At 46.5% G+C, this 23,872-nt stretch overlaps 3 protein-coding genes across 3 annotated transcripts; all 3 read left to right on the top strand.

Moving 5' to 3' along the window:
* The first annotated feature begins 12,852 nt into the window (after positions 1 to 12,852).
* LOC128714850 (ATP-dependent DNA/RNA helicase DHX36) lies at positions 12,853 to 16,330 on the top strand. Its single transcript, XM_053809731.1, has 5 exons — positions 12,853 to 12,909; positions 12,974 to 15,738; positions 15,813 to 15,962; positions 16,034 to 16,162; positions 16,258 to 16,330. The coding sequence occupies exons 1-5, from the start codon at positions 12,853 to 12,855 to the stop codon at positions 16,328 to 16,330; spliced, it is 3,174 nt and encodes a 1,057-aa protein (XP_053665706.1).
* A 1,265-nt stretch (positions 16,331 to 17,595) lies between these two features.
* On the top strand, positions 17,596 to 19,923 carry LOC128714831 (uncharacterized). The gene is made up of 5 exons (XM_053809711.1): positions 17,596 to 17,800; positions 18,165 to 18,302; positions 18,391 to 18,579; positions 19,229 to 19,394; positions 19,533 to 19,923. The coding sequence occupies exons 1-5, from the start codon at positions 17,596 to 17,598 to the stop codon at positions 19,921 to 19,923; spliced, it is 1,089 nt and encodes a 362-aa protein (XP_053665686.1).
* A 1,231-nt stretch (positions 19,924 to 21,154) lies between these two features.
* On the top strand, positions 21,155 to 23,752 carry LOC128714562 (G-protein coupled receptor 143-like). Its single transcript, XM_053809437.1, has 5 exons — positions 21,155 to 21,304; positions 22,504 to 22,925; positions 23,009 to 23,336; positions 23,405 to 23,515; positions 23,597 to 23,752. Exons 1-5 carry the CDS (start codon positions 21,155 to 21,157, stop codon positions 23,750 to 23,752), a joined length of 1,167 nt encoding a protein of 388 aa, XP_053665412.1.
* The last annotated feature ends 120 nt before the right edge of the window (positions 23,753 to 23,872 follow it).

Here is a 23,872-nt window from a genome sequence, read left to right on the forward strand (position 1 = left end):
GTAGAAAGGTTTTCTGGATAAATCTATTAAGATTCATGAATGTATGAGGATTTATTAAACATTCTATGATTATGATATTTATTAAATCTATGAGAAGTTATGAACCTCGACGACTTATGCATCTTTGAGGATCCAAGAATCTTTGAGGAGTTATGAATCTTGAGAATTCACAAACTTTTGAAAATTAGAGAATCTTGAAGATTCGTTAATCTTTGAGGATTTCTGAATCTTTGGAATAGATATTCAGATCAGTTAATCATCATCAACACTCAACACTAGTCTATATTCAACAAATTATCCATTTCGATATAAATGGAATTTTTTTTATCAAAAACTGCTCCAAAAAGCCAAAATTTTTAACATTTTGTGTCAGTAAAACATGTTGTTAGTAAGTAAGTGACACCTATATCCATTACTTACATACATAAAGTCGAAAATCCCGCCAGGAAAAAGGTTAGTATGTAGGCGCGTTTGTTAGTGGTGTTGGACGTCTTGGTGGACGAATCGAAGAAGTACATGACATTCGTAAGGACTCATTAGATCCTCATTAGATAGAGAATTCGATGAGTATAGTTGAATGCATTTATGGTTATACTTGGCAACGGTGGCAAGTCCAAGCGAGTAGCAGTACCCTGGAAGTTTGCGTGAGTCCCCAGAATTCCTTGAAGTTTGATTATGTCCCCAGAATTAGCTTCAAGTCATTAATTGGTTTAATTTAACGAGTGTGTTTAACGAGAGCGAATCTTCACTAAAGATTAAAACCTACTTAAAGTTATATGAACTCAAAGTGCACTTAATACCAAGAGGACTTTATTGTGTTGTAGAGTTGGATTGTTCTGAATGAATGTTTGAAGTGATTGATTACATCTTTAGGTCTATTTCATGAATTCCCAATGAATTCCCAAGAATGAATCACCAAATGATTCATCCAAGAATCATGAATCTTTCGAAAGCCGATTCCTGATTTGAATGACTCTCCGCTCAAGATGAATATGAACGAATCTTTTCACAAAATTCAATAAGCACTTCACAATTGTGTTAATACTTAATCCATGGCAAAACGAAAATCAGTGCTTGTAGCAATAATTATTGAGGAATGGTTGAAGCGTCCACCCATTAGCGTGAGCTGGACCACCGTTCATTGACTTTTATTGACCAAAACAGCAAGATGTCGATAAAAGGGATGATCATCTATTGCTGTTCTGACCGACACACATCCCTTTCGCTGGAGCACACACATACACACACACACCTACCACCAGGTGGGCAAACATTCCCCGATAATATTGCACACCGTTCGTTTCCCGACGCCCGCGACACCAAGCGTCGCGGCAACACACCCTGGAGCGCCCGGTTCGCCCAGTTAGGGCCGGAATCAGTGCTGATCATGGGCACACAACACATATCATCTCTCGCATTCGCGTTACTCCCTTGCTCGCTAGAGCACTTGCTCGCTCCGTTTCCGTGGCGTGGTGGTAATGGATGCGCGATGCTGCTGGCATACGGACGCGGGTTCGGACCAAACCGAATTCCAGCCATTCGAGTCCACCGCCCAGTGCAGTTCGCGCTCGCCAACGAGTGGTTCCCGTTCCCGTTCGATGTTCTACTATTGCGTGTCGGTGTGGTGGTTGCCTGTGCATATGGGCGGCCGGCCGGCTGTTGAGGGTTTTCTAATTTTTATGATTGCAACTGAGATGTTTCACATTTTAACGTGCGTGTGTGTGTGGGGGAGGATCGCGGGTACGGAAGGAAACGTCGTTCCCAAAGCAAACGAAATGAAGGAAATTGAAAAGCCGGTTCGGGTGTAGGCAGAGATGTACAAATTGTTTTTCCTTTGCGTTAACAAATGTACAACATAATCATCAACGTTTTGAAGAGTCAATAAATCTCAATCGTTGGGTATGACATGTCACGAGAATTGACACCAAACAGTCTTTTAATGCTGCATGTTCTCCATTACTCCATTCGACACCTCAAAGTGTCGTGTCGCACAAGAGTAATTAAATAAATTCTTTGGGTCTTCGGGTTGAAAGATCAACAGGACAATTCGCTTATTGTATTTCTTCGATTCGTCCTCCAAGACATCGACACTACTCAAAAATGCGCCTCCGCACTAACCTTTTCCCGGCGGGGTTTTCGGCCAAACTGACGCATACGTTACGTTTACGGCTGTCACCAGTCAGCTGGGATGAGTGGGAAACAAAGGAAAAGACACGGATGAAGCGAACCGCAGTGTTGGCAATGAACCTCGCCCGTCGACACCTCGCGGTGAGCAAATTTGAGATGACGAAGATGTAAGCAAAAAAAAAACCCCTCCCCAAAAGACAGAAAGAAACACATCTCGAGCAGATCACGGACAACTGACCGCACGTGTCCTTCACGTACCGTGCACACACCCAGCGGTCGGCTGCTGGATTTATTGGATTTATTTATCTTTCACCTCAAGTCGGTCGGTCACTTTGTCGCAAAGCCTCGACTTTTCGAAGACGGAGCCGCCGTGAAAGTGGAGTCGCTGCCTGTACGGCATGTAACATGGCCCAGTGGCGAGGCTGTCAAAACATGGGCAACGACGTGCGATTGATTGGCAATGAACCAAATACACCCAATCCGGATGGTGCAAATTTCATTGCCACGCCAATTCGCGCGGCACGCAACGTTTAATGAGTCGATTCTTTTTGCGTATTTCATGGGATGTGAGCAACGTGGACTAATTTTCTTCATTTTGCGGAGGTCTTTTTTACGCATCTTTCACCATTCGCTTCCTACAGATTGTGCCCCAACAAAGTGCATCCGAGTTCAAATGATCAAGTAATGATCACATTCCATCGAATGAACAAACAAAAAACAAACAAACTAAGCATTATTATTGATTTAACCGATCGAGTAAAAGCTTCAATTTCACCGTCGTTTCGTTGTGTTTCTTCTCATTTTCTTATCTCATTTAAGTTGTTTTTTTTTGCCGTTTCATTGTTTGTATATACGCTTTTACACACATTTTCGCACATCTTTTATCGTGATTTACATTTTTTTCTCATTCCGTTTCAGTTTCTCTTTTGTTGCTCGTTATACAATTTTTGATACAGTTTTTGTTTGTTTGTTTGGAAATTCCAACCCCGTCCGGCGTTAATCGCTCTATTTGCATGCATGCGCTAGCGACATTCGCTTCTAAAATGTCTGACTTTTACTTGATACTTTCTTGTATTTCTTGTTTTTTTTTATCTGGGTGTGAACGATGGGGGCTAGACATTTCAGCATCTTCATTCCCAGTGGCACGCGATCCCTCGGCCGCAGGTAACAAAGAACGTCAGAAGAACGAGCGTGAGCACAGTCTGCAGTCGCTAAATGCACTAATGCAATACAACTCCGGATCGATACCGGGGGCGAAACTAACAAAAAAAAGGGGGTCGCGGGACAAAATTGGCCACCAACCGTTCGGCTGTTCATTTGTTCCAGTTCAGGGAACAACGCCGGACATTCACTTTTTTCGTTTCACAAATTTGCGCTTCAAAAAGCTTCCCCCTGCTCAGCGGACACGGTGTGTATATAAGATATAGCGAAATAAGGGGGCAACAAAACTGATACATGATATGTTTAGCATGTGTCCACAGTACCCGGATTGAGTAGATCACACACCAACATGCGCCAGCACGCTGCATGATGGGTTTACACGGAGCTGCTAATGCTGCCACTCCAAAACAGATGATAAGGCTTCGGCCATGCGACTTGGAAAAATATTTTTAAACCGTGCGCTACGTACGTCATTAGTCACCCGATCATGCACATTCAAAAGCAACGCAATAAAAAACAAGGAAGCAATAACTACACGGCTTATTTATAACTTTTGTTTTGTGATAAGGAAATAATTCTTGAACGAATTCAATTAAATTCATAAAGGTGAAAGATCAACCGTACCCCGTTCGCCCTTATAAATGCTTTACATCAGCTGGCGCCCCATAGACTGGCCCCCCCTTTTCAGAGGTGTGTCGCTCCCAACGGCACCTGCCCTACACCCCCTTGACAAGCGCTATCACACGCTATCCTTTTTTTAAACCAAACCTTAAAAATCAATGCCATCCAGCGCCACGAACACCGCAACGCCAAACGCTAAGGGCAGCATTAACCAGCCGGAAAATGACCGCGTACTTGCAAACCGGGTGAAAACAGAAGAAAAACGTCGAAGAAAAAGCAGCGGTCACAACAAGCGTCGAATATAATTGGTCCCGTTTGGCTCGTTCCCTTCGCTCGCACGGGTCGGGTTTTCTTGCTTTGCAACCGCAGTCCAACGGCTGAATGAATGGCCATGGGGTCGGTCGGTCGGTCGGTCGGTGGGTCTTCTCCCCATAACCACCACACTGCATAGTGTCGCCGATGAAAAACTCTCGGGACGGCATGAAAAGTGTCCAACAAAAGGAACAAAAAGAAAGCAAAAAAACAACAACAAATACGCGACCGATGAACCACATCAAAAATCGAACCCAAATGATAAGCCAAAGGGTTACGGTTGGAGGCAGGGCTGTCAAACGGGGATGGTCAGAGGGAGAGAGAGCGGCACAGAGAATGATTGTGGCAGAAGAGGGGAAAATTGGATTAAACGCATCATAAACCATCGATGGCACGATGGCAACAATGCTGATTGAAAATAACGAGCTTTCTCCCTAGTTTATGATTTCAAAGAACTGACCCCCGATGAACCGTGTGCAGAGGAATAGCCGAGATGTACTATTACAGCGGACCAAGGATATTTCTATTTAAGAATCTAAAATTTTCACTTATTTTCGACCTCGGACGCATTTTCGTATATACTTGAAAGTTAAAGAGTCAGGTATTCTTTTGCCTCCATCTCTAAAGATCTAGCTGTTTAATCAATTTTAAAAGCAACTCAAAATGATGTTAAATTGCAAAAATCATACCATAAATTAGAAAGCTTAAGCTTTCAACCTGTATCTGTCAAATAATCCAGGTACCGGGCTGTATCATTCGGTACAAATGCGTAAAGGACATACAATTTTGACAGACATAATGACATAAAGAATAATTTTTGCAGAATTTGACATCTGACAAAAACAATTTAAAAAAAATCGATTAAAGTATAGAAATTTCACATCAAATCAATTCAATTCATTTGAGACAATATATAAATCTGAATATTAAAATAATCATTTTTTAATGTCGTTGTTTTCGTTAAAAATGTTTGTTTACATTGTTACCACAGGGTAAACATAGCCTAATCTAGTTCATACCTGCTAGCAAAATGGTTTGTTTTGACATTTGTCGAGCAGTTCTGTTTTATAATTTTTTAAATTTTTTTTTTGTTTTATATTTTTGTAGAGCCAGGGAAGCCAAAACCCTGGAAACGTCAAAACGCATACAAAAAAAAAACTGACTTCGAGTATGATTCCGGCCTATATCAAATACTGCGTTCCTTGACGACTACCTGTATATTCTATTATAGCGAATTTATACAAAATGCTAATTACAGCATTTAAAGTTCCTTTCTTTAAGGAATTTGGCGAAAATTAAGCTCTGCAAAATTTGTGGAAAGACTGGGATCAGGTTTGCAAATTGCAGTACCCTCCCTTTCTTCAGAGTTGAAGATGTCTGCAGATAGTCAGAGTTACTGTAATCGCAAAATCAAAGAGAAACCCAAACATAAATCAAAACCCATCAAACATCAAACATCAAAAACCCAAACATAAATTGAGCTTTTCTAAAATCGTGATTAAAGTTCGAAGCGAAAGCACAGTAATACCATAATGATCTTGCTAAAGATGCCATGCCCTTAGGCTTAAGATCACTTGTGTTTAGCTCTTCTACACGATCACAACAACATTATCGTATGCAAAATTAACATTCTCTTCCAGATGTCAAATAAATCGAATTCCTTACACACATTTACTCCAACGGCGTGTTGGACAACCCTGAAGATCCTTGACAAAAATGCCGCCTGCACCGCAAACACTTTGAGTCATCGGTACGTGCGTGCGCGTGCGTTTCCTTCCAAACCCGCAAACCCTTCCCCTCGGTCCGCGTTCGCTGTCGGAGTCGATCGTGCGATGAACTGCCTGCTGCCGATGCGGAAACCTGCGTGTCGATGGGTCGACCAGGAGCACGCAAAACGCAACCGCCACCGGCCGCGGGAAGACAACGCAAAAGCTCATATACACAATGTACTACCAGCACCAACGTTTCGCTTTGTTGCGAACGTGAGACGATGGAGCTCCACGCACACCATTGCCAAAAAAAAAAACCCATTGTGGCCGCGCTGGGCAGAAGATGGCAAGTGAAACATCACGCCAAAGAAGCACAAATCGGAGTGTGTTCGCCTATATTCTTGCACTCTCCACCTTGCTTTATTCGGCGTTTTCTAGCTGTGGTGGTGGTGGGACTCTCTTCCGCACATGATCGTGCTCTAAATTGAACGCGCTAACTAACCGCATACGGGTCCGCACATCCGTGTGGGAAGGCACACAGGAAGGCCGCCTACCGTGTGTCGATTCCTGTACGGCTTCCACACAACTTCCATGCAAAATCGATGCAACCGACTTCGGTTGCCAAAAGGGATTAAAATTTAGCTGGACATTAAACGGCCAGTTGAGCATCCATGTGGTACGAATGAGTAAAAAAAAAATGCAACGTAAACGAGGTTCCACCGGAAGCACACATAATGCTCAAGCATGCTCAAATGCTCAAAGCAAAAGTTTAGTTCAAGCAACTTGATCATCATCCGCGTTGTGGCAACAACCAAAACCTACAACTGCATTGTGAGTTGGAAACATGAAAATAAAAATATGCTGCACCCGAAACACCACGTCCTTCAACTCTGCGCCTCATTCCCCCCCCCCTCCCCCCCACATCTACGCCGCGGTTGAACGAACGTGCGTAGGTACAAGCTATTTTTGGGTATCGTACATTACAGACCACCAAACGTCAGGCAGGCCCGTAAACCATGCCACCGCCAGCGGAATCAGCTCAAACCCTTTTGCCCCGGCCCTTCAAATTTCACCGGCTTTTCTTTTCCGTCCACACACGATCGGCCACTGTTTGTAAGCCCTTGCTGTTTTTTATTGTACCTCTCTCTCTCTCTCTCTTTGTTGTGGCTCTTCCACTCTAGTCGCCGCCAAGGGGGGGTGATCCTCATATGGCCAAACCATTTTTCGGTAATTGGGCATTTGATTTCATTCATTGAAACCCATCCCCCGCCGATTTAATTTGCGGAGAATGAACTTTTCCACCGCGCCGATCGATCGTCTCCCCGGCGCACTACACACCACATGATTGGGGGGGGGGGCTGGGTGGTGGTTTGCTGTTGTTTTGTGGTTAAAATATGCTCTCAAATGCCTCCCACCCCGGGGGTAAGAACTGAAGGAGGTGGGGGGGATGATGGACTCGAAACACTAGTCTCCTTCGCCTTTTTTTTTGATAATCATCATCATTGGAAGCGTGATGTTTGTGTGTGTGTGTGCAGAGTGTGCGATTGTGCGAAGCGGCAATCGAATAGCTCAATGATTTCGAAATGTTTGGTGCTGGTCCTCTCTTTCTGCTGCTTTGTGGGCTGGGGGCATCAAGTGATATCAACTTCTTCCCCCAGCGGATCTTCGCAGTTTTGGCTCTGCTGCAATATCCATTATTATTTTAATGGAATCACATCTCCTTCCACTCCACCCGGCCGGTACACACACCCAAAAGAAAGAAAAAAAAAAAAAACCCCAAAAGGCACCACACATCGTTGTCCTCTCTCCCTTTCAGCACAATGATCAATGGGCGTTGTGTATGTGTGTGTGTGTGTCGATACGTACACCAACAACCCCCAACATCATATGTTGCTTCCATTGCCATTCCCTCCAGCAGCCGGGTTAACTGACGCACGCTGTATCAAGTGCAGTGCGGCGCATTGGAAACATGGCAACGAAATGTAGAACGAGAAGGAAACGGCAACAAACGAAAGAGAGCCCACGATGATGATGGGTTGACTGACCGTTCACCGCGAAGACGATATGGCATTGTGTAGCATCATCAACATCATCAACACGCAGACAGATACATCGCGTACAACCCCGAGACGACGATCGGTACGCACACGCGAAAGGCTTCGCGGCGTGAAAATGGGGCTGCACTCGCGCACTGCACCCGGTTCGGATGCACCGAAAAACGGGGTGTGTGAGTGTGCGAGAGAGAGAAAGAGAGAGAGAGAGAGAGAGAGAGAGAGAGAGAGAGAACGCAATGTGGTGTGATGTTCATCGTCGATTTACTGCAGCAAAAGTTACCGCTGTTGGTACGACCGCTCTCCTCCCACAGTCAAGTGGGTCTCGCTGATGTGCGTCCGGATTCTAAACGTTTAACCCTTGAAGAAACAGTGCAAGCTGTAGTTTCTTTCGACATCTTTACGAAGTGACTTTGATTGCGCTGGAATTCCTTCATCTCTTTCGAATTATCCCCGTATTGCTTATGCTAAGATGTAGATGTATGTTGTTTGTTATTTTTATAGAGACTTTGAGCTGGCCAGCTTCATTCACATCTGACAGATAGAGATGGCACAAAACTTCTATCAAATTTTCCCTTCTTCTTTGTTCTAATTATTCGGGTTTATGATACTACCAAATAAATATACTTTAGAAAGGGCAAAACTTTTGTAAACTTCCTTTAACAACTTTGACAACAGATAAAAAAAAATGGGCCAAAAGCCCATCTTCGGCTACCCAGCTAGAAATGGCCGGCATAACCTGTCAAACATATAGCTTTTTGGATATAAAACTGCACAAAAAAAAGTCGTACCAATCTTGTTCACATTCAAATCTCGTTGCACTGCAAGAGTTAATAAACGCAGAAACGCAAAGTACACGAGAGAACAGACAAGGTGGCCGCTTCCTAAACAGGATCACGGCAGAGGGGGCCAGGATCGTGTGCCTAAAAGAGAAACTACACTGGCGAACGTTGGCTCTTTCCTTCCCATCTGATGCTCAGAACAAATCCCAAACAGGATGGATCCAATGTTGAGACGCCGCCGGGCAGCATAACCCCCCCCCCCCCCCTGGCACCTCCCTCGTGCCACGTTCCCCCTCACAAACTCCACTTCGGTCTTTAACATGTGAACGTCAAAAAATGGAAGATGCCGAAAAAGAGACTATTGTAGCAACACCAAAATAATAATAATAACAGAAAAACAAAACACCCTCCAATCATGTTGCTCCCCGCGTAGAAGGTGCGGGGGGGGGGGGGGGGGGGGCTTTTCGACCTTCTTCCCTTTTTTTATTCTATTCTATCCTTTCGATCGTCGGGCTAACTGCTCGCGCAGATGCTGTAGCTTTCCGCGATCGTACGGTAGGGATTGCTTCGAGCAGCCAACAACTCCACCAGCGCGCAACCCATTACCACAGAGCAACACAGCATTAGCAACGGGGCGCACTGCTCTCAGTTCATGGTAACCCTTGCCGATACACACATACGCACACCACCTATGGGGCGCGCCTGGTTGCGTGTGTGGGTTCGTTTTATTCAGTCCAGGGTTTCTTTCTTTCTCATTGTTGATGTTTGCTTTTGGAGATGTTTTCATCAGCTTGCTACGATTCGAATTTTCTGCTGGCCCTACTTTGGCCGCAAGTGGAACGGTCAGCAAACAGGCACACTATCGAACGCAAAGTAGGGACAGGAAGCTGGACAAGTCATTCAATGTTCTGATAAATTAATTTAAAAAAAAATCTTTGAGGAACTGCTGGACAAAAGGGATTCTAAATTGGGGATTTTGTTTATTAAACGTTTTGGCAAAGAAAATTCAGGATTTTAGCACGATATTGATGATAGAATGGCTTTAACAAGACTCTTCAAGGATTCCTCAGCAATTTTTTGGTCTTTGACCCGATATTGTTTGAAGGTTTAACAACACTTTAAGACATTCCATTTCCCATCTTTTGATTGATCAAAACTACGTCGGAGTTCATCGAGATCAGAGTACTTTGCAATTTAGTGTAGAAAACGGCATCAATGTCGACGATTCGTCCGAACTGGCGTTACTTACATCACATTCATTTACATCGTCGGGGTTTTTCCATTCTCCGAATAAATTCGCATATCTCCGCGAGGTTCTTTATCTGTGTCCTTTTCGCTGGCTATCCTGATTCCGCATGTGGCCGCTCTGTGTAATGGCCCATTGCTGCTTCTTGGCTATTGACTTCTCTGCAGATATCTTCCTGATGGCCTTTTTTTTCGTTATTATACTGCTTCTTTGCAGTATGCCGCACAACTTCCACTTCCTCCCTACGGAGTGCCCTACGAATATCCTTCACTACCAAGCGGGGCGCGCACCGATTTATTTCCCACGGTGTGTCGATACTGGGACCCTGTGTGGACAGGATACTTTTAGGATACAAAACACAGACAAAAAATGAACGTAGATCACACAACAAAACACACACACACGCACACGCACTGTACGCACAGGTAATTAACCGAGAGCAAGCAGCACTTGATATGATTTTACAGCTGGTAACACACACTAATGGGCGAGCCAATGCACATCAGCAATGAGGGAGAGAACGAGAGGGAAGAAACCCAACGATTTGACCGATTTTTCCAGGAAACAACCTGATCCAACACATGTGCACGCACACGAAAAAGGATAAAATCGCACACCGCACACACTTACACAGCGATACAAACACACCGTGCGCACACACTTCCAACGTGAATCGCACACACCAAACTTCCACTTCTGCTGCTTTCTTTTACGGCGTGAGACGTGTGTGTGTGTGTTTTTTTTCTTCCTTTGCACTTACAACACTTTTCCTGGTTATAATTTTTCCCAACACTACACCCGAAAAACTGCACTTCGAATTTCCCTTTGGTTTCTTTTTTGTGTTGTGTTGTATGTATGTATGTGTGGCTGTTCTGCTGAATGTCAAAACTTCCTCCGTCAGCCCCAAACAGAACAGCAGGGTGGCCTACTAAGAAAATTACCCTTTTTTTTCTTTGCACGCACTTTTCCATGTAAAAACGGTCAACCAGAGGGTGTGTTTTTTGTTGTTCCTGTTAACTTTTTTTGGCATACGAAAGAAACAGGTTTGCGGTACACTACGCGTTCTCAGGAACGGGCGAGACAAACTCGACGAAGATATGCGATCAAGGAAATGGACAAGAAGCCTTTCTTCTTAAACAAATTACATGTTTTTTTTTCGTTGCTGTTGTTTTGGTGGTTGCAATTTGTCGTGAACGGGCCGTTGATGCTGTTTATGCTGGCTGGATTGTGTGCTAAACATCACAAAGCACCTCGAGCCGTAGTCGTCGTCTTCGTCTGCGTCGTTGTCGTGGTTCTCTTCCGTTTTCTTCTCATTGGAGTTTTCCACTAATCTTCCATGCCGTTTTCTGCTGCTGCCATCGTTCTTTCGTTCGTTTGCTTTTGCCTTCACTTTCGTCGCTTCTCCGCTTCTTGGCTTCCTCCTCTTCGCTGCATGTCGACGATTCCACCACACACACACATACACCACCACCAAACCACAAAACGCTAGCACTGCAAGATCGATGTGTGCTTTACAAACGCACACACACACACGCCACCTTTTCCCTACGCATACACAACTACCCCGAGACGAACAAAAAAATGCGTTGTGTGGTGGATTTTCTCTTCGTCACGAAAAAAAAAAAACGCACGCACTGTTGCTTACACGCACGTGTACGCACACATCTACACACACCCTGTGTAGAGAATCCTTTCACGCAGGATAACGGATTCCGTCTCACTTGGCGAAGAAATGGTGAAGATTTTCGTGCCAACTCTGCTGGGAAGGGCACTATTGCATTATCGAACCATCATCTGTAACCCTTTTTTTGTTACTGTCGGCACGCACTCTACTCTTGCACCGTTTTTCCCTTTGATGGTGCTTGGTTTTTCTACTCACACACCTGCCTTTGAGGCTTCTTGTAACTGTATAGTTCGAGCGTACAACAAAACTCCCCAAATCGATTGGCTCGTTGCAGTCTTTGCCAAGAAACGCACGCACCGCACCGGAAAACGAGAATCACCCCACAAAACACGGCTCCAGCACACCGTGCTGCTCGTAATGCTCGGGTTTCAATTCAACTTCTTTCAATTTTCACGGCTGCTGGCCAACGCCACTTTGCATGCGTTTTTCTCGGTTGCTGCTGCTACTGTTGCTAGTGTTGTTGTTGGTGTGCCTTTTGACAGCGAGCGTTTTGACAGGGGGGCATCCAATTCCCAAGCGACGCTTCGCACAAACATGGCGACATCGGAGTGCAATGTCGACAGTTTGACATTGGCCCCAATGTCGATATACGTTGCATTTTGAAAATGATACATTTTAATTTATTTCATCCTTTTTTTCTGAAGCCTTTATCTTTGTGGGGTACGACGTCATTTAAATAGTTTATCAATGAATGATAAAAGAGTTTAAAAACTAGAGATAAAAGAAATAAACTTACGTTTGACATACTCCTACGAAGGGTACGGAATGACAGCTATATAGCCAGCATCACTAGGGCCTGGTCTAATGTTGTGGGCTACATTCCTTCGCAACATGATGTTTATCCTGCCATCCTGAAGCTTTTCCGTAAGACTGATTATACTTTATCAATAGAAAACCGACGATCAACAAATGCACTGTGCAAGGCGAATAGAGAAATGATGCTGAAGGTGTTTCTAGCAATAACAAATTTAAATGAATTTGGTCGGCAACAAATGTTGCCGAAGGTGTCAAATGCATACATTTCGCTAGTCACGAGTTGCGCGCCGCAACATGAGACCACTGCCTAAGCCCACAATCATAACATGCTCTTTGAAACCCGGCATATTTCTGATTTCGTGCTGATCCGTGAAAATCGTGCTGATTACTTCGTATTTTGGCAATGTCGGACGAAGAAGACTCCCTGGAAGAGAAACTACGCAAATTTCGCCTGTGGAAGGTAGGAAATTTATTATTTTCACGTGGATCAGATACAATAATTCGACGACTTTTATTTTACAAAGGAAGCCTCATCGGACGGTAGTGCATCATTCAACGTAAACGAATTGGCTGGAACTAGCAGCACAAACAATTACAGCCAGGATAAACCAAACCAAAGCATGTACAGAGATTCCCAGGACAAACCTCCTTCGCACCTGAAGGGGCGGGAATTGGGAATGTATTACCGCAATAAGGCACGGCGGAAGCAGCAGCAAGGCTCACAAGATGCCGACAGTAACGATAGCCAGTGGCGCAACGAACGCCACAAAGGTTTGCAGCGTCGCAAAGCACAGGAGCGGTCCAGCTACGAAGCCAATGAACCAGGCAGTTCGACCCGATTCCGACGTTACCAGGACCAACGGGACATAAAGCTCGAGGACGAAGCGGAAGAACCACCACCCGGTTTGCGCGGCAGAGAGCTGGGCCTGTTTTATCGCGATCGCCAAACGGCCAAAACAAGACAGCGTGAGAAACGCAATGCGGTGGACATTACACTGCCCCGCTGGCAGATACAGGAGATTCGTAACAATTTGCAGATAAATAGAGGCTTCGAACAGAGTGACATTTACCGAGAGTTTGTCGAGAACGACAGCATCTTTTCGGTGTTCAAGAATGAGTATCTGCGTGTGATCAGCAAAACGCTGCAAGAAACGCTGCGTGAAGAAAGTGCCAAAATGGGTCGGAATTCGCATGCGGAAGCGTTTAGGTCAGGCGATGAATTGCAGGATGAAAAATGTCGAATGGATGGTAATAGTCGTACGACGAAACCGTTGGATAAATTTCGGATTACATTACCAGCGTACCAGCAGCGCGGAACCATCCTCGACATGGTCGAACGTAATCAGGTAATTTTGATTAAAGGTGACACGGGCTGTGGAAAAACTACCCAAGTGCCACAGTACATCCTCGAGCAAGCCACAGCCCGTGGTCGTGCTGGCAGTTGCCGTATTCTTTGCACCCAACCTCGCCGTATATCGGCCATAACGCTCGCACGTCGTGTGGCGGACGAACGAAACGAAAAGCTGGGCCACTCCGTCGGCTACCAGATAAGGTTGGAAGCGGTACGACCAACTACAACCGGTGGTAGCATCCTGTTCTGCACTACGGGCATTGTGCTGACGGTGATGCAATCGGATCCACTGCTTCGTGAGTACTCCCATCTCGTGCTGGACGAAATTCACGAGCGAGACGTCATTACGGATCTACTGCTGGCCATCATACGCATGGTACTTCCGTATCGGAAAGACTTGCGCGTGATTCTCATGAGCGCCACGCTGACAGCGGAAACGTTCTCGCTGTACTTCGACAACTGTCCGATGGTTGAAATCATCGGTATTACCTACCCGGTGCGCGAATACTATCTGGAGGATGTTTTAGCGGATCTTAAATATTACACCTTCCAGGACAAAATGGCATCGGGGCGCATGCGGAACAGAAATCCGGACCACCAACGACAGGACGCCTTTAACACGATGATCCAACCGTACTGCGAAGAAATCCGGCACCGCTTTCCAGCTCCCGTAATTCGAGCGCTTCAAAATCCCGGAAGCGAGAACAATCAGAACTCGTTGATTGTGGAGCTGCTGTACTACATCACCTGTTCGAAACCGCACGGAGCTGTGTTGGTGTTCCTGCCCAGTTTGGCACAAATATCCGACATTTACAAAATGATCCGTGACCATCCCATGCTTTCACAGGCAAGATTGGCGGTGTTTCCATTGCACTCGCATCTACCCACGCGCGATCAGGCGGCCGTGTTTGAACGTCCACCGGATGGGGTGCGTAAAATTATTCTCTCGACCAACATCGCCGAAACGTCCATCACGATCGACGACATCGTGTACGTGGTGAATGCCGGTCGGCACAAGCTAAACCGGTACGAAAACGGTGTGTCCACGTTGCGCGACGAATGGATCTCGATTTCGAACGAAATCCAACGGAAGGGACGTGCGGGTCGTGTGCAGGAAGGTGTCTGCTACCATCTGTACAGCCGTGCCCGGAGGCGTAACTTTGAGGAGAACGTCCCACCGGAAATTATTCGCGTTGCGCTGGATGAAGTGATACTGCAGACGAAAATACTGCAGCTTGGCGAAACGCGCGCTTTCATGAAACATCTGCTCGACCAACCGACCGATGCGGTGATCGAGGAATCGCTCCAACTACTGAACCGGCTCGATGCGATCGACAATAATCAGAAGCTCACACCGCTCGGTTACCATCTGGCACGCTTGCCGATGGATCCGCGGACCGGCAAAATGGTGCTGCTTGCAAGCATCTTTAGCTGCATCGATCCAATTACATCCATTGCGGCCAGTCTTACGTTCAAGAACGCGTTCTACAAACCGCTCGGCAAGGAGAAGGAAGTGGATCGCATCAAGCGCAACTTTGCGCAAGATTCCGCCAGCGATCACATTATGCTCGCGAACGTGATCGCCGAGTGGCGCAGCCAGTCGAATAAGGGTGGGTTTTGTGGAAAGCATTTCTTAAACGGCGCGACACTGCAACAGCTTGCCAACATGAAGGGTCAGTTTTGTGAGTATTTGTACGCGGCAAAGTTTGTGGCTGGATCACACGCGCAAACCAGCCAGGATAATCTGCATTCGGGCAATGTAGAGCTGCTGCGAGCGATCGTCGGTGCGGGTCTTTACCCGAATGTGGCGTTCATCCGTAGGGTGATCCGGTCGCGCAACAGTCCGGATGGCAGGGCGATTCTTAACATCGAGAACCAGGGCCGGGCGGAAATCCATCCCGGTTCAGTTAATGGCAACAGAGGGGTCTTTCATTCGAAGTAAGCTTTTGGTACCAGAATTGGCTACCCAGAACTTAATCCTAATCGTTTGGTGGATTTTATTGTCTTTAAAGTTTTGTCGTCTATTATGATATGCAGAAGCTGTCTGCACTAACCATCTTCGACACAACGGTTGTGAACCCTTTCCCGTTGCTCTTCTTCGGAGACAATCACGTGGAAACGGTAGACGGTCGTGAAATGATCTCAATTGCCGGTCATTACTGGTAAGAACATTCTCTAGAATAAGTGTTAAATTACCTTTAGGTATCTTAATTGGCCCGTTACTTACTTACAGTCTCAAGTGTGATAAAGAAACATACGAGCTGATACAGGATCTACGTGCCGGGTTTAATTTGTTCCTGCAGAAACATATCTGTAACCCGTCGCCGGTCGATTGGAACTCCCGAGAAGGCGAGCTGTTAAGGTAAGCTGTGTGTTTTATTTAACTGAAGTATTCAAGTTCTTTAGCTTTATTTGGATTTTCTTTTACCAATGTTTGTTTTTTACTCACTATTTCAGGTCCATCATTAAACTGATCACAATGGATTGCAAGTACGAGGATGGGTTCGACGATGACGATGCGGAGGGATAGGGAGCTAGCATGCTGCATTGATACGGAGGGACTTAACAGGATCTAACCAACGGGAATTAGTCTCAGCAAAGCCAGAATGAAAATATTCCTCTTTTTTCCCCCCAAAAAAAAATACACGAACACACTTTCTTCCAATTTCCACCAATTGCAAAAGACCGTGACGGGGAAATCCGCATGGATTTGGAAGCGGGACGATTAAAGTGCGTTCCCATTTTGCACACTTCCCAGCTTGGACTGTTACCAGCGGCAGTAAAATAGTTGGCTATTGAGTCTTTAAAGAGGGGGAGGCAATTTCCATGCGGATGCGGATTAGTTGTGGTCGTTCCTGCCATCGTTCGCTATTGCACGGGCTCGTGTCTAGACCTATTTGTGTTTCGTTCCAGTTTTGAGAAGACGGTATCTCCTTCCCCGCTAGGGTTATTTTCACGCGAAGAAGTCTGCACCACTTTCCTTAATTATTATTGTTTTCGTCTAATTTTATCCTTAAGAAACAAACAACGGTATTTATTGTGTATTAAAATAGTGGGCGAATAAAGAGCAAGCACAGGAAATTCCTCTGCACATGACGTCAGACTTTCATTCAGAAAAATCCACAATCGATTGGCTGGATGTGCGGAATTAATTTGTCCTATTTCCTTTCTGCCGCACCCATCCCGAAACCCGCCGCGTTTTGCCCGTGGACGAGATTTGGATTCATCATGAGTGTAATATTTATTTCATTTCCGGAAGTCACCGTGAGCAGAACGACCAACTTCGTCGGGTTGGTTTCGGGGTGGGCGAAAATGAAAACTAAGCATCACCACCACCGCGGCAGCATTCGGCCGGTCGATTGCTTTCCTATTAGCCGGGTGGATTTAAGCTAATCCGGGAAATAAATTTTTATTTCCTTCCGCCACTGGCGCACCCCGGGTGCGTGCAGATGCAGTGCTGCCGATGCTTGCTGTCCCTTCCGTGCGTACGTATGAACCTGGCCCGGCGGTAATGTTTGCTTCTTGTACGCGCGTACGCATGCTCTTGCTTTGCTTGATTTGCCACAGCTTCTTCGGCCGGGCGAAAGTTCTTGCTTCGGAAGGAAAAGAACCGTTGGATGGAATGCTGACTGCCATTCCATCGTCTGTCGTCTTGTGCTATGGTCGAACGGACACGCAGCGGACACTAAGTTCCAATGAAGTTCTTCCAGTGGTGATTCTCCGTTTCAAACTCCTTCGTGCTTTTAAAGTATTCGCGGTACATTAGTAATAGTTTGCTAAATCGTGCAAACTACAATGGTGCTTTTGTTGCTCATTCTGCTAACGTTCGGTGGCACAGTTCTGGCCAGTTCACCGGAATCCACCTGGAAGTCAGAGCCAGTGGAACGTGAACTTGCACCGGATGCACTGCTAGTGCGGTTGGACCGTTTGGTGAACGTTTGTGTGGCTAACTATGAGGATCTCACCACCGATTTACTGCTGGGAATTGCGATCGCCAATGGTGAGTGAGAAACAAATTAGAAAAAAAAAAACGTCCAAAGAAAATATGTTTTCCTTTCCGGAAATTTAAATTCACTTCACTTTGAATTGAAGGAATTGAAGGAAAACACAAAACGACAACCCGCCGCACCACAAATGACTGCGGGTATTGTTTTGCTGTCCTAAGCCCACCTAATCCTGCCATTCCATTCCATTTGGTGCTAATTAAATTGCATTCGTCTTCGGGTCGGACCCAAGCCGGACCATCCTTGCAGGAGAGGGGGGACCAATGAAACCGTAGTTTCCCCATTACAAAGCAAAGGAATAATTTTTAAAATTAAATCGTCCGTACTTTGAAATCTTTTTTTTTTCTTTTTGGCCTAAAGCACAACTGAGAACCGTACTGAAACAACCGCTGCCGGAACAGCAGCGCCAGTTCGTGGAATCGTTGGCCAAAAAGTGCGATTTTGTCGAAAGCCGCATCGAGAGCATCTTTAGCTTCCCGAGTGGTGCTAACGCTGTGGGTAAGTGGGCACTACGGCGAACACTCTTCGGACGTTGAGTAAATTACTGACATACCTCTAACTTCGCGGGACTTTGGTCGATGTTCAGTTTCGAAGTTGTTGATAGATTCAGAATTTTGGGAGTCAAAGGGTGACATGAGCGGGGCCGTACCAGATCGCGCTAGGAGTCGACGAAGCCGACGCCGTCGAAGTCAACTCTTGGGGGATGATCCACAAACCTTGATGGAGAGCTATCTGGAGGCGATCGATGCAGGTGGTCCCAGTGAGTTGCAATCGGGTGAGTATCAACTTTTAATGTCACTTACTTATAAGGTGCTACAACGGGTTCGCGGTTTTGCTGCAGGAGTCCTCTAAACCGGTCACGGTCGAACGCCCTCGTCAGCCAATCCATTATCCCATTCTTTCTGGCGGACTCATCAACTTTATCACTCCATCTTAATTTCGGCCTACCACGCCTCCGCCTGTCCATGTGGACTACTTGACGGGTCGGGTTGTCCGGTGTCATTTACATGACATGACCACCCCACTGGTTCCTGGGGAGTCTAAACCGCTGTACGACAGCTCGTATAGCTTGTTGAGCTCGTCATTGTAGCGACTCCTCCATGGACCATGGACACATAAGGAACCTTAAATTCTTCTGAGCATCTTCCTTTCCAACGCGGGCATGAGGTCGTTTTGGACGAAGTCCACATCTCAGAGACGCATGCGAGTACTGGAATTATATCAGTTTTTTATAGTCTCAACTTCGTTTGTCACGATAGGCGTGTTGAGTTAAGCTAGGTGACCAGATTTTAATCCATTTATATTTATATTCGACTCTTCAATCAGTTTCTGAGCTACTCTGTCTTTTCTAATCTTATCCTGCCTCCGGCTACTTGGCTACTTCACACTAATACTCTACTTACCTGCATTTTCGTTCTGCAAAGATGAATGTCTATCCGAACTACTGGTGAATGAGTCGGAAAATGAGTTCAACACCACCGCCAGCCCAACCAGCAGCGGACCGGCTGCAAAACGGCTCATCCTTAGCCGTGAGTGTAGTGCCGCCATGTCGCTACGCAAACGCTCGTACGGTTACCATCTAACGCACAAGTAAGTGTCAGCGGGTTAGCGTCCCCCAGCTGTGGTCGAGTTCTTGACCCGCAACCCCGGGCGCCGCCCGACGAGCGCATCTGGACAAACATCAACACACACTTCAACCTTATCAAAAACCGATAATTTTTGCTCCAGATTGCTCTTCTACATCGTGCTCGGCCGGCAGCGGTTCGCGAATGTGGACCGCAGCTTCGTAGCGGACGGGCAGCGTACCCTTTGCGAGGCGATACTGCGCGAGTCCGGGCTGATCGCTGGGTTTGATTACCCGGACCTGTTTCGTGACCTGTTCATGGAGCAGGTGTTCCTGTGCGCGTTCAGTGACGCACCGCTGACCGAGTTTACCAACCCGGCCTGGTTGGCGGCCATCGTTAGCTGGCAGAACGGGGAAGGTTGCTTCAAGTATTACGGCGACGAAGGCGATGGTGTGATCGGTCCGAACGCGCTCACCACACACTGTTCGACGCACATGACGGGTGTCGGTGCGGCACTGCTGGGATTGTTTGCAAGGCTTCAGCTGGTGCAGTGAGGATCATCCGGCAGGAACGCACCAATCTAGTCTACCATCGTGCGGTACATGTCATCTCTGTTTTGTGTGATTGTCTATGAATGAATAAATAATGCTATCCGAATCATACCACTACCGGTTAGGGAAGGGACATCATTCCGATGATTAATAAACCGCAGCCAACTTAATCGAAACCTGATACGAGTGAAGCATTAAAGGCACAAAAATGGAAGGCAACGTCTAATATACAGACACCCTTGCACATAGCGTTGGCAGCGGTTCCACCAACGTTATAACCGGCGACACATAACTTTTGCAGGGCTTCACATTGCGCCCAAGAAATGTACACTCTGTGTGCCTGGTGTGTGAGACAAAAGGCTGTGGCTTTAGTCACTCGTTTCACCCCGAACTGGGAGCAACGCGGCGCACAAAACTGCTGCTATCCGGGTAGCGTCTGTGTCACTTTGTCAGTGCTTGGTGCACTTATCTAGCCAGCGTTTTACACGGCTTATCAGTGATTTACATTTAAACACACATACACCGAGCAGGTTTGTATGGCGGTGGGTTCGTTTCACACGCTAAAAGATATGTCCAGTGTCACGCGAACGGGTTTGGGAGGACGGACGCAATGAAAGAAATCTCATCTTAACTATGCAATCCAATTGGTTTACCGTGCTGCTTGGATGTGATATAAGACACGTGAAGTAATGTTTGGAATTGTTGGAACTGTTCAGGTTCTCCAGTGTGCTAAGTGGTGCGGACTTCCGGAGTCGCGTGTGATCTTCAGTTCGATGTCAATGTCCACTACCTCATTCAAGCTGGATTAACTCTTCGTAGCCTTACGGTCTTCCCCGTTCCACAACCCTTATAATCACTATTAGAACTCGTGCAGTTCGTGATAGCAGCCCGAGGCTGGAGTCTACTCAATGCGGGAGATTGATAAAGCGAATCAGCAGTTGGTGCTTTAAGCTGGACGAGAAAAAAGGCATCAGTTTCTTCATTAGACGAATTAAGCATCGAAAATTCCGATCAGTTTTTTGTTGATGCCCATGTATACCCGGCGGAACTTATAGCGGGAAAAAAAGTGATAACCGGTGCTGAGACTCCAATCAACTGCCAGTGAGAACACAAAATGTCCACTGCGGTAGCAAGCACCAGCGACGGCACCGAATCCCCCAGTGTAGGGTGAGCACATCAGGGATCAGTTGTCACCGGCCATCCGGCAGGCGTGGTTCGCACAGTGAGACGGAAGATGGCGGACCCAACGATACAGACGTTCTGCTGCCACAACCGGATACGATCACCACCGGCGATCAAGCTGATGTCGGAGTTCGATACGGATGGTTACATCGTGGTGTGTTTGGTGTCGTCCGTGTTTGGAATAGCCGGCGCCATCTATCAGGTAACGAAAAACAAAACCCCCGCGGGCAGAGAGTTCTCAGGGCTATCCAGAGGAACCTGACACACAGTGGAGTAGCTATCTAAGGCATGGTGAAAGAAGCCGCAGTGTCGCACAGGAAGCACTTCAAGTGTGGTTTTGTCGGTTTTTTTCGTGTTTCATGGCGTTATTGACCGGAAGAAAGTATATAAAAGAAGTGCGACCCAAACACAGTTCACGAATTAGACGAGTGCGACAGAGTTAGCGGAAAGGCCTCGGTTAAACTCAATGTTGTCCCTTTGGACGAATCTTCCGGCGAGGTCATTCGCTTCATCTGTTTTATCTGGTGTTATCTTCGGGCGAGGCTTTTCCTACATCACGAGATGGTTTAGAGATATTTTGTTCGTGTTTATCTTGTGCCTCATCAGAGAGATTTAAATGTTGTCCAAAAAGACGCCACATGTCCGGAGACAACTGACTCATCCCACCCGTTCACCATCTTGCCCAGTGATCACATCACTGATCGTTTCTTGCCCCCGTGCATGGGGCCTGCAGTAGTGAAATTGTCTGCTGAGACATTTAAGCCCTTATCGCATCGAAAAAGATTGCCTTTCGGAAATTCTCGTGTCGATTTTTACTGGTGCGCATTTCCTGTACTCTCATCATTTAGCATCATTATCAGCTCAGTTTCAGCTACTCGGTGCTTGGTTGAAATTAAATAAACAAAAACACAAATCCCGCTTAGGAATGTGGTGCTGTCAATCGTGTCTGCTTGAACGTGGAGGGAGGACTCCGCTTGACCTAGGTTACTACAGTTTTTGTGCCGAGTCTGACATAATCATCCATTTTTTTGGGGAGGTTGATTAGACTTTTCTCCCAATTAAACTCCCGATGACCCGTACAGTTTAAAGATCACCGTGCAGAAGTAGAAGGATTCTTATCTATTAAGTGTAAGGAACAGGACTAGTCTTGGGTGAATGAATCTGAATCTTCATTCTAAAGATTCATTAATCCTCAAAGATTCATGAACCTTCAAGATCTTAAGGATTCATTTGAGAGAGTCGACTCCTGATTTGAATGACTCCTCACTCCTCATGACTTCTCCACTAAAGATGCATATGAATGACTCTTCTCGAAAGATTCCTTAAGCGTAACACAACACAGGACACTACCAGATAGATGTTAACACATTTGCCATCATACTTCGTTATTTTCCCCCTCAGATCTGGATCCGACACGAGGATGGACCCACGCACCATGCCGTCCGGCGAAGGCGCGGCGGTGAGCTTACCTTATCAAACCAGAACCTAGGCCGACAGATCATTGTTTGGCTGGCGGTCGCAGACCTATGCGCTTCGTTGGGGGTATTTCTTCGGTCCGCGCTGTGGAAGTACATCAAGGATGTGCTACCGCCGGACAGCGACGTGGACGATACGACGAACGTCATCTTCTGTGCCGTTTCGTCCGCCTGGATACAGTACTTCTACATGTGCACCTGGCTGTGGACACTCTGCTACGCGATCAACGTACGACGGCAGCTGGGCGGTGCACGGTACGCACTGCGCACGTACCACTGCTACGTGTGGAGCATATCGGCGCTTTTAACCGGCGTCGGATTGACGGTGCTTTATGTGCCAGATGCGGAGTAAGTACTGGCTAAAAGGTCACCTTTAAAGCTATGTGACTCACTGACACGTTCTCTCCCTCCTCCGCCCCGCTTTCCTACAGCTGCCACAACGTACACGACATGACGACGGCGTACATGCGCATCCTGCCAAACTATGTGATGACTTACGGACCAATGATAGCCGTGATGGTCGCGAACCCGGTAATCTACTACCAAGCGTCGCGGGAAGTCGACCGACAACTAGTGGCACGCTTTAGCCAAATGTCCAACACCGAACGGGACCTGATGACGAAGTTTAAGCTCAAGTTTTCCCTCATCAATCTCGTGTTTTACGTATGCTGGTTACCGAACCTTGTGAACGGTATCGTGCTGTGGACGATGTGGTTCAATCTGCCCTTTTCGATGGTCATCAGTGTGTGGTACATAATGGTGTGTATAGACTTACGCAGAGAGAAAAAAAAAACGTATTTTAAAACGGATCTTTCTTCCCAATTTAGGCCATTACGAATCCACTGCAGGCATTCTTCAACTCGCTCGTCTACCAGAAATGGAACTGTCGGTTGCGATTCCGCCGTCAGGGTAGTTCCGATTCCAGTGCGGAACTTCGAGTAGGTGTAGTGTTTCGCGAGTTCTTCACCAAGTTCTTCACTGACCCGCTTCTCTTTTGTCTCCAACACCTTCAACTCTAGCGACGCAACCGTACCTCCATGGTGCACAATGAGGGAACGCCTTTGTTGCAGGCAAAAACGGAATCACCGTCCGCCTCCAACCTACACCTGAACCAGCCATCTGTTGAACTGATGCCGACACCGACACGGAGCATCAATTCCTGCTCGCTCGTATGACGCCGGGTGTGTTACTTAATGTGTCGCGTTGGACAGAACAACACCGGCAGGACCAATTTGGTTTACTACGGAGCTAGCGAAAGGAATAGTGGGCTCATGCATCTTCTTTGGCGGAGATGG

The sequence above is a fragment of the Anopheles marshallii genome, chromosome 3 (assembly GCF_943734725.1).
Source record: "Anopheles marshallii chromosome 3, idAnoMarsDA_429_01, whole genome shotgun sequence".
In the NCBI taxonomy this organism is placed as follows: domain Eukaryota; kingdom Metazoa; phylum Arthropoda; class Insecta; order Diptera; family Culicidae; genus Anopheles; species Anopheles marshallii.

Coding starts and splice junctions, on each gene's coding strand:
- LOC128714850 (XM_053809731.1), top strand. CDS start 12,853: ATGTCGGACGAAGAAGACTCCCTGGAAGAGAAACTACGCAAATTTCGC. Junction 12,910..12,973: donor GCAAATTTCGCCTGTGGAAG/GTAGGAAATTTA, acceptor TATTTTACAAAG/GAAGCCTCATCGGACGGTAG. Junction 15,739..15,812: donor AGAGGGGTCTTTCATTCGAA/GTAAGCTTTTGG, acceptor TTGTCTTTAAAG/TTTTGTCGTCTATTATGATA.
- LOC128714831 (XM_053809711.1), top strand. CDS start 17,596: ATGGTGCTTTTGTTGCTCATTCTGCTAACGTTCGGTGGCACAGTTCTG. Junction 17,801..18,164: donor GGGAATTGCGATCGCCAATG/GTGAGTGAGAAA, acceptor TTTGGCCTAAAG/CACAACTGAGAACCGTACTG. Junction 18,580..19,228: donor TCCCAGTGAGTTGCAATCGG/GTGAGTATCAAC, acceptor CGTTCTGCAAAG/ATGAATGTCTATCCGAACTA.
- LOC128714562 (XM_053809437.1), top strand. CDS start 21,155: ATGGCGGACCCAACGATACAGACGTTCTGCTGCCACAACCGGATACGA. Junction 22,926..23,008: donor CTTTATGTGCCAGATGCGGA/GTAAGTACTGGC, acceptor GCTTTCCTACAG/CTGCCACAACGTACACGACA. Junction 23,337..23,404: donor TCAGTGTGTGGTACATAATG/GTGTGTATAGAC, acceptor TTCCCAATTTAG/GCCATTACGAATCCACTGCA.